Genomic DNA, 10400 nt, shown 5'->3' with positions numbered 1-10400 from the left:
GAGTGGGTTCCCTTATTTGCCGACTCAAGGGAACCCCTAGTATGATTACCTTAAAAAAGAGGATTTTTAGGATTTTTTGCTGAAGAAAACTAAATTGTTAAACCTTATCAAGTTGAAAAGTGTCCATACAAAAACAAAATTGGAAATAATATGCTGTAGTGGTTCGATRKCGGCACATGATCAGCGTCTTGGGGAGAAAAGGACGTGTTCAGAACGATATCTCAAAACTAAGAGACTAGTTCGCTATTGAACTGATCGATAACTGAAATAAATTTGTAAATAAAGAAATCAGTTTTCTTTATTCATTTAGCACCGACTTCCATCGCCTTTGAAATTTGTCGATCTTGAAGTTCACTTGACATTGTGACTTCACTATTAAGACATTTTTTATCATCAACTTCCTCCCTTCATTTAAACAGTAAGCATTTGAGGTTTCAACTTTTTCTCGATTAAAACACATTTCCAATACACATACATACTTATATACTAATTCATAGCCATTTATATCAAATATTTAAGTTAATTATAAAATTTGCTGGTATTTCCAATTTATTAGCGCAAACAAAATAAATAAAATTACTTAAAAAAAAACAACAGTACACAAGAAAATAAAAGTTAAACCTACATGGCGCTGAACAGTTTCATAAATGCATTCTCACCGCCCTCCTCGGTGTCCACAGAGCATCACGAAGAAGGAGGCGAGCGGCCGGGACTCTTCGTGCACAATCGGCGCATAGTCTTGGAGTTGGTCAATAAAATATTCGACAATAAACGCGGCAATGTGGAATTGTCCTCGTCACATTGCTCCAGCATTGCGAAGAAGCCTTCCGAATATAGCTATGACAACCGGCTAAAATACTGGAAGGATATGTTGGAGCAGCGTAAGCTTCTACAGGCGAATATACAGGAGAAAACGGGTAAGACACCGGCGCAGGTACTCTTCAATCGCGCAGTCACCGTTGATGAACGTGACAAGCAAACGGTGCGTCGCTTAATGGATTACGCCGAACGCTTGAATCCGTTGACTGTAATGCAACGACAGGAAGCCATCTTGCCGGAATATATTGACTGTAGCACGTGCCAACATGTACACGAAATACGTGAGACTTTGCCGAAGGCAGAGCGCGATGGCGAGAAGGTAGTCGAGATCAGCGGTTTGCCGTTGGTAACAAAGGAAGAGCTGTTGGGTAAACCGAAAGAACAGGGCGGACACAAAAAGTCCGATTGGCTTAGATCGAAAGTGTTGGAGGAGCACATCGAACGAAAACGCGAGGACATAGAACGTGTAATTGAATTTTATCCGGACATTGACAAACTGCAGATTGTCGGCGAGAGTTTCAGCAAGATGAACACGTTGCGCCACAACGCAGATATACAATATATAGGTGAAGAAAAAATACATCTCATCTCACAAGACTCGTCTATTTGTGAACCAACTGCGCCGGCGGCATCCACTTCGGAGCCACCGCCACAACCCGAATACAGTGTGCGGATTAACGATCATATTTTCCAACTAACCGAGAAGCGAAGCTCCAAATATGTTGAGCTTGAGGTGCGCTTCGAGTGTGAACCCTTCGAGAAGGTTGTTAAGCGCGTTCTACATCTGGAGAATTTGGGCAAGCGGGTGTTGGGCTTCGAATGGGTGCATCGTCCGTATTTCGAGAAAAATGCCGGTCTACTAAAAGCCTACGATGACGAATTCCTCTTCCAACATAAACCGTTTCGCCTGACATCGGGCGAGAGCATGGATGTGGTTGTGCAGTTTCAACCACGCYGCGCCGACATCACGAAACAAAAGTGGATGCTAAAAATCGATCCGCAATTTTTCTGTCGCAAAGTGGATGCTGTTGTGGTGCGTTTGAGCGGTAAGTGCAAACCGGCGCCGGAGTATATTGCCAAAATACGAGCTGTACAAACGGAGGTCTTGAACAAATCGAATACGACGATGGTGCGTCAAATCACTACACGCTTAGCCTCACTCACACCGCTTATTAAATTGCCCGCAGTGATTTGCCCCTACAAGCGTACACTCACCGAACTGGAGCTATTCGAATTTTACAATCCTGGCTATCGCTGCGAACGCTATCACGACATTCAACTGCTTAAGGAGCTGTATGAACGTTTAAAGAAGCCACGCGAGCCTGCTTGGGACCTGAGCATTGAATCTTTGAAAGCCATAATCCTGCAGCAGGAGAGCGCCGATAAGCGTGCCTTGTACTTTGTGGAGATGATTAGCATTTTAGAGGAGATGCGTGGCAGGCCACCCATAGATTTTGATGAGAAAATACTTGATAATACGGAACGTGAGCACACATGTTATGTGTATGTGCGTGGTATTATCTCAACGGGCATCGATGAGTGGGAAGAGTTGACGCTCACCATCGAGGAAGCCTTCTTAAAGGCGGCATGGAAGGAGTACATAGACAATTACTCTAAGGCGTCAGAGGAGGGTGCGGGTGGCGATGCTGAGCATATAGAGATGCTACTAAATGAATTCGACGAAGAAGAAATCAAAATGTGGCTGGCTAAAGAGTTGCGTCATCGCAAGCCGTTCCGCGACACRCTCTACATGCAAACCTACACACATGTGTGCAATTTTATTGAGGACATTGTCTCGGTTATCGAGAGCACAGACATCGTTTAAGCTATTCGGAGTTTTTTATGTGGACACAATCTTAAAATACCAATAATCTAGTGGTTAACTACTCGAATGTGGCTCAAATACACTTGCGATCCTTATATACATATATGTATATGAGAGTTGCGTAGGCGACGAAATTCTAAGATTATTTTTATAATTTTATGTATATTTTACTTGTGTATACATATGTACATATATAATAAAGAGGGGGAAATTTTGCATTTCAATTCATAATATTTGTTTTTTATTGCATTTTGAATTTTACAATTACACAAATAATAGTAATGCAGATAATAATTTTCCATTAATAAATTTATATTGGTTAATATCTTTATAACATATTATTTGGTATTCATCACAAAGTGGCTTGAAAAATGTTCGCCATGGAGTATTATCGTGTGCGCAATCAATTAAGAAATGCCTATTTTAAATTCGAATTTAGAGATCATTTAGCCTTTTTTTACTTTAAATCTTGCTAAGTCGTTGTATAATATTTTCAATAAACCATTTGCTTGTCATTTGCAAATGATCGCCCTCAACGGACAGATAAATGAGTCTGCCATCTTCATCCAATTGTTTGAGCCCAAGCTGAAAAAGTTAAGGCAAATAATAAAAAAAAAATGTTAGACAAAAAAGCTTTTAAGCTTACATCAACAAACACGGGACTCTCGTTTAGAGGACGAATAATCGTATCTTGTCCAGGACTGTAAAAACCGAACCATTGCGATTCCTTAGGTTGTACGATAGTATCATTCAAGAACATAACCATTACAAATCTGCAATAATACTCAAACATTAATTTTATATAAAAGATTTTTCAATACATTTAGTACACACTTCTCAAGCTTATTTAAATTGTCTATATAAGTTTGATTGATAAACACTTCATTGTTTATATTTGAAAGAAATGAACTTTTTTGGCGATATTCCTCTTCATGCAATGGGTCATGCCAATATGTAGCTTGCACAAAATCACGCTGCATCCACCTGTTTAAATAAAGACTAAATTGAAAAACAAATCAAACAAAATTTTTTAACGACTAACTCTTTGTAAGCAGCGCGACGCAATAACTTCCGCAAATGTTCACATGTATTACTGGTCAATGAGGGACATTTTGGCAAGCCGAAGACACCTTGGTGCTGTCCGCCTAATGTAATGAGCGTTTTCATAGGTGGCGTGGAGCAGCGCTGGGCCACGGCACGCCTGTATTATTTGAAATATAATACATATATAAATAGAAATAAAATATTGCTTGGGTTTTAATACTTACAAAAATTGACCGCCTTGTGAGAAGCCGATAGCATTATAGCCGTTTGTTAGTTGCGTATCCTTAGCCAACTGCTCACACACATAACGCACTTGATCGTCGGGATGTATGAAGAAACCACTTTCATAATCCAGCGCAATATTGCCACCAATTTTCAATGACCGCACGTATGTGTCATTTGTTTCCGCTTGAATTAATTTCTTTATGGCACCCAAGCTGAATGGAAGACAGCAAGTATCACCTAGAAATATGTGTTGAGTTAATTATTGATTACTTTGTATGCAAGCGACCCACTTACCCATTCCATGCCAAAGTACAACCGGTAATGTATCGGAAGCAGCTAGAATGCTACTGCTGAATAGCAAGATAATCAAGCTTTTTATTATAAACATTATTTTCAATTATTTCTTTGGAGTATTAAAAAGTGGACATCACTTCTCGTAAAAGATATCGCAGTAATTAAAGTCTATGAAATCCAAACAAAGAAATTGGTTTCTAATCACAGCTGTAAACATAATCAATTTGTAATAGAAACATAAGCAATATGTAGGGTTGCATTTTCCCGGCGTATTTCATATCAATTTTGACGTAAATTTTTTAAAATATGTTATTTTTTTAAATCAATAGCACTAAGAATTATTTCAGCTTTTTCGGGTTTAAAGTTTTGAATTTTAATAGCGGTAAATTCAAGGTTAAAGTTTTGGTGCATACATGCATTGGTTAATCTGTATAAAATAGGGCCAATTATCATGATTTTTTTGAGAGACAGTAAAAATATTTTTTTTTTTTTAACCAATGGTACATTATGACATATAGAAATATTTAGTTGTCTCATAAAGTCGTAAGTTATAACGTTTCGAAAACATAGCGTTGAAAATTGTAATTGTTTAAACTCCAAGAACAATTTTTTTAAACGAGTGTAAAAGTTTAAAATTTTATAACTTTACGATGTTTTGAGACAGGTTGTGAGTACCCCAATTTTGTAAAATTTTCATGGAAAAATATTAAAAAAGGAAAAAAGTTGAATTTCCGCGGCTTTTTTAACTTGGTGCTGGGACACTTTTTCGAAATTCGATGTTCTTCCTTTTTGAGAAAACTTTGAAGTAATAAAGGCAATTTTTTGCGTAAGAATCGGTTAATTTGTTATAGCAAAATGAAAAATATTAACAAGTTTGAAAAAAGGCTCCCCATCGTTTCCTCACAAATTATCAATATAAATATTGTTCAAAATTTGAAATTGATCGCTTCAGTTGCTTTGCGGGGCATTGAGTGAGGAAAAGGTCTAAAATTTCGAAACCTGTTATATAATGTTCATAGGACGGATATAAAAATACACATAACATCGTCAATTTCGCTCGGTTGGATCTGAGAGACTTTAAACACAAAATTCTTAAAACAAAAAAATCGAAAAAATTAAAAGCGGAGTAGAGATTTTATAGAGTTTCATATAGTAAGCTGTGACATTTTATTTATTTACATACGTATGTGTATACCTAAATATAGCGGAAGTTATTTATAAGGATTTATAATCAGATTTCAATTCAAAACTAATGCACTCCATTTGTAGCAGCCCCTGTACCGATCGGTTGCTGTTGTGCTTGTTGTAATAAATGTTGTTTATTACTCGAGAAGTCTATGCAAGAACCTGACGTTAAATCGATCTCCTCAGAATCCGAATCATCGGAGCCTTCATCCGAGCCGTGAGCCAAAGCATTGGCCATAGCACCCGGATCCGCAACCAAACCACTCATATTCATATGAGCTTGCAAAGCATTACCAAGCCCATGGCCATGATGTTCTTTGTACAATTTTAACTCGGTGTAAGTCTTCTCGCATCCATTGGGAATCTTGCCGTTTAAAGTGTCGTTTTTCGCTTTGTCCATTTGATCTGCGTTCAATTTTTGTGTATGCTGTTGTTGTTGTTGTTGAAATGCGGGATGCATCATTGTAAAGTCGCTGGGCATGGTTTGTCCATTAGCTGCGAGCATTGATTCAGACGACGATAAATGTCCGTCCTTCGCTTGTGCGCCACTGGTGAGATTCTCTGCTGTCATTTCCGTTGGCGAGGCGCCGTTCATTGCTGCCGCGCCTGGTATTCGTGGCACACGATCGCCTGTTTGGTTGTGGAAAAGCGTAAAAGTGATTTGTAATAAAAAAATATGGAATGTTTCTGAATTGTTGGTACCTGCCGCTATAACCGTAGGCGTGCCCAAACTCAAGCAACGCATCCGCCAGGCATCCTGTAAAAGTTGTAAACGAGCCTGCTTTCGCCATTTGGCTCTCCGATTTTGGAACCACACCTGTTTGAGACAAAAACGATGATTTTTAACAAAGATTTTTTCAAAAATCTATTGAAATAAAGCAAACGAGTGTGCGTTAAAGCTTTTATTTGTAAACAATGATTTTTAAGCGAGCCCGTAAAACCGGATTAATATAGATATGTATGTATATATAATAGCTTAAGTCTTTAATAGGTTTTTATATGCAATTACTGTAAAATATATCACAGTAAAGTCCTCCTAAAGAAAAGTACCTTACTTAAATTAGAAATGCAGAGGTTTGATTTCTATTTTCAGATTTTTATTTTCTTCAAGCACTTCCACACAGCACTCACTGAAAAAAATATGGAGATAAAAATCATAGAGAACATTTTTCTTAGATGGCTTCATTTTATCTGCTTCGAAGGACGTTTAAAAATTTGGAAAAAAGTAGCAAACCCTCTTCCTCATAATTAACGACTTCCGTCCTTAAAATAAATCTTTGGGTTTTGTAATCTGATGATGATTGAAAATCAAATTTAAAAAGTATTGTTCTTTTCATAATATCGTGTTCTATAGAGGATTGAGTTCTTCGGTACCAGATACATATTTTAAGATCGGCCAATCGTACCTCCCGATTAATTGTTATTTTAATAACAATATAGCAATTTCTAGAGTATCGAGTAATCCTATATCGTTTGTATTAACTATATGTAAATATTTTCAAAATGCCACGGTCGTTTCCAAGGTTTCCTTTCTAAATGCCAGAAAATGTAAACAGAACTCAATATTCTAGTTATGAAACTTGGATCGATCGTAAGGATTGAACTTGGATTCAAGGCGATGTTTAGTACGTAACATTTTCAGTATCTACTAAATTATTTAAAGTTCCATTTAATTTAAAGTGCGCTATACATTTCCGAGTCCATTAAAACTTTGAGTTATCTAAAGCGCTTTTGAGCTGGTCAAAAAGTTTGGTTCTGAGYACTTTCTTTTAACCATTATTAGAGACACTTTCAAAAATAAAATGTATAAGCTTTTAAGAGCAGAATTCGGAGTGCTTTTGGCATAAATTTGTATTAGAAAAGCAGCGACACACATTGAATAGTCGGTATCTGCGAGAAGGATGCAGCTGAGAGAAATATTTGTTGACCAATGGAAATATTAACTATGTTATCTTTTAAGTTCAAGCAAAATGAACAATTTATGCTAAATTTTACTAAAATCGGTTCAGTAGTTTATCCCGGACAAAACGTTGCATTTGGTTATACCATGTTTTATGCCACATCTCTTGGAACAAATTACACAACCTTTTTTAAATATACTACATCGATGTCAGAKTTTTTGGAACAGTTAATTTTATTTTTGGACAGTCTTGGAACAAATTGGAACTATAATAATAGTTTTAGATCACAGCCATTTTAATAATGTGGTTTACGTTTAATTAAATTGAAAAACAGGACCATTAGAAGAAATGCCAAACCGGATTTTTTTTYWYMAWWWAWWAAAAAAAAATTAACAAAAAGAAAACAAATAATTAAAATGACGGCCCCTTTAACTGTTTTAAATTTTTTTATGATAATTTCCAAAAATGTATTTCGAAAACTCWAATTTTGTGATTTTCGCAAAGAAGTTTAAAACATTTTCGATTGAAAAATGTATTATTTTGTCGTAGAAATTTTCGAGTGCAATCCTCTAATCCAAAACCGTTGCTTATCTTTGAAACAAAATTTTCGTGAGTGATTTCAGACACTATTTCCATACAAAACTGAATAATCACAATTTTTCATTATTTGCGAAGATTTCTATTTTATCAAATTCCGGCTTCACAATCCATATTTTTTTTAATCGTTTTTAAATTAAAACCCCCGTTAGGTGCTTCACCTGAACACGCGCTTCGCTCAAACTGATCCGCAGCGCCACTTCCTCGCGTAGGAACACATCGGGATAGTGAGTTTTCTGGAAGAGCGCCTCGAGCTCCTGCAATTGCTGAGGTGTAAACGTTGTGCGATTACGTCGTTGACGTCGCCGACCGAACATGTACTCGGTTAAGAGGTCGCCCGGTAGCGGCGAAAGAAATGGGCCCGCCATTTTCACCAAAATTTAAATTAATTTCACACAAAAAACGCGCCTAAAAATGCAGCCTAAGCGAGCTGTTACGAGGCGAACGGTTGTTTCAGCTGTTGCGCGTTGATGTTGCCGCCAGGACATTCACGAGATGACTGTGCGCATACTTAGCCATTGTGTGCCTTTTATTATTGCTTCGCCGTTTACCACTAATGTGTCCTTTATGAGCGCTCATTTGCAAGCGCAGAACGCATTCTCCGAAGTAAGTCGAATTGTGTTGTGTATGCGAGTTGTTAGGCATGCGATTGTTGCATTAGTGTGGGGTGGTGGGTGGCGGTAAATGCACCAGGCGTGGAGATAATTAGTCTTATGTATGCTTATAGGATTTGTCATTCATTGAAACTGCTTTTAGTCGCCGAAGCTTACGCATGAAGCTTGTGCTCACTTACTGTGGCGCTCTCTAATCGGAGCTCTCGTGGTTGCTTAGTAGTCCAATCCACGCTGCGAGAACAATGACCAAAATTCGATTTGGTTATAAGTTTATCTCTCTATATATTTGCTCATATGTTGAAGAATTACGTTTATGCAACTTCCAAGTTGTACTAAGACATTAAGTCTATAATGATATTCGTGCAATTCTTTTTCTTCAAAATTTCAACCTATGTATATTAAAAAAAAAAAAGAAACCAATTGATGAGAAAATCAATTAGATTAGTTGTTGTCGATAGTGAGCCTCTGTAATGCGTTTAGTTGGTTTTCGAAGTTCATAATACATCTTTCTTTCGGATCACATCCTTGCAACGCTTGATCAACTTCGTACGAATATCGAAAAATCGTCGTAAATTGGAATCAGCTTCTGGACTTCTGCAAGCGTGGTGGCCATGCAAAAGAAATGGAGTTCCATACATAATGGCATCGAATGCACTTTCACAGGAGTAAAGAATTTTATTGATGTCCCAAACCATTTTTTTATAGCGCTCTTATAAACCCTATATTTGTTTCAATATGGCCTTGGATTTACCTAAATACGTTTATCTATAATAAAATTTCGTCAGCGAAATTTACTCTATTAAACAGTTGGAAAATTTCGAAGGAGTTCCAGCTCTCCTAACAGATCGCCAAGCTTCCTTTATTGTCCTCAAATGATTATTAAATATCAATAATTTACCAAAAACAGATATATCCAAAGCCCGAAAGTTAAACGAGCTTGTTAATTACTCGGTAACGTACCGTATATATGATACATAACTACAAAGGGGTTCGGCTTGATCCCAGTTTCCGACCAACGTTCACCAAGATTTTTAATAGTGGTCATGGAAAACATGAGCATACAATTTCCATGTAAAAATTTTTAATTTAGACCAACCTTCGGGAATACGTCTAGAAAAACCCGCCAGCCTCATGCTCAACTTTTGGCCTAGAGTGGAACGCAAGGTGGAAACAACCAGCACTTTGTCCTCCACTGTTCAGAGTTTGCAAGACTGAGGCTCAAACATCTCGGTAATCTGAACTTCGGCGAATCAGATGACATTGTCGAAACTGACATTTACCATTTTAACCAATTTGTGAAATGCTCAAAACGTTTTACCGATTTACAATGGTCTTAAGATCCAGTATAAAGGGAGTTTTTAGGTACCAGAATGGCCAGTCCAGTGTTATAAGTTGCCCTAGTGAGATATCTGTTGGGACCTATCGCTTTTTCTAACTCTAACTTACCGATGATTTGATGAAAGACCTCTCTGTTTGGGGTTCCAATAAAACTCTGAACGGTTTTGATGTTACTGGAAATTTTAAGCAGTGAGAGATTGATTTTCTTAACGACAATACGAGCAGCTGGCTACTGCCCTTTTGCCAAACTGTGAAGTAGAAAACAGGTCATTCTACTAAATCATTGATGGGTTTGTTAGAAACCAGAATAAAGTCTTACCGTCAAATATAATATAATAAATGTCCAATCTACCCTTGTATCGCAAATTGTAAATTAATTTATCATCACAATATCTCTGGCTTCCATACTTCCACCATTCCTACACAACTGAGAAGGCTGATAACGGTCGTAGTAGAGTGTAGAAGACAACTACTAGCAATGTGACTTGCATTACCTTTACTTGCAGTACAAATCGCCAGAGAGCAACTGTTGAACTCGGCTGAGCTGAGTTGGCTCTG

The 10400-nt window shown here is 37.4% G+C and overlaps 3 protein-coding genes across 3 annotated transcripts; 1 reads left to right on the top strand and 2 right to left on the bottom strand.

Moving 5' to 3' along the window:
* Positions 1–558: 558 nt before the first annotated feature.
* On the top strand, positions 559–2845 carry LOC108975885. Its single transcript, XM_018944687.1, has one exon. The coding sequence runs from the start codon at positions 626–628 to the stop codon at positions 2642–2644; it is 2019 nt and encodes a 672-aa protein (XP_018800232.1). The 5' UTR covers positions 559–625; the 3' UTR covers positions 2645–2845.
* Positions 2846–2935: 90 nt separating this feature from the next.
* LOC108975883 (palmitoyl-protein thioesterase 1) lies at positions 2936–4416 on the bottom strand. The gene is made up of 6 exons (XM_018944686.1): positions 4208–4416; positions 3913–4150; positions 3687–3845; positions 3479–3628; positions 3291–3417; positions 2936–3229 (listed from the first exon to the last, which is right to left on the bottom strand). The coding sequence occupies exons 1-6, from the start codon at positions 4299–4301 to the stop codon at positions 3107–3109; spliced, it is 891 nt and encodes a 296-aa protein (XP_018800231.1). The 5' UTR covers positions 4302–4416; the 3' UTR covers positions 2936–3106.
* A 962-nt stretch (positions 4417–5378) lies between these two features.
* Positions 5379–8376, bottom strand: LOC108975810 (homeobox protein rough). The gene is made up of 3 exons (XM_018944544.1): positions 8052–8376; positions 6095–6209; positions 5379–6022 (listed from the first exon to the last, which is right to left on the bottom strand). The coding sequence occupies exons 1-3, from the start codon at positions 8256–8258 to the stop codon at positions 5457–5459; spliced, it is 888 nt and encodes a 295-aa protein (XP_018800089.1). The 5' UTR covers positions 8259–8376; the 3' UTR covers positions 5379–5456.
* Between the last annotated feature and the right edge of the window lie 2024 nt (positions 8377–10400).

This window comes from Bactrocera latifrons, unplaced genomic scaffold, assembly GCF_001853355.1.
Source record: "Bactrocera latifrons isolate USDA-ARS-PBARC rearing strain unplaced genomic scaffold, ASM185335v1 scaffold_7, whole genome shotgun sequence".
Lineage (NCBI taxonomy): Eukaryota > Metazoa > Arthropoda > Insecta > Diptera > Tephritidae > Bactrocera > Bactrocera latifrons.
This window is presented reverse-complemented; position numbering and strand designations above follow the sequence as displayed.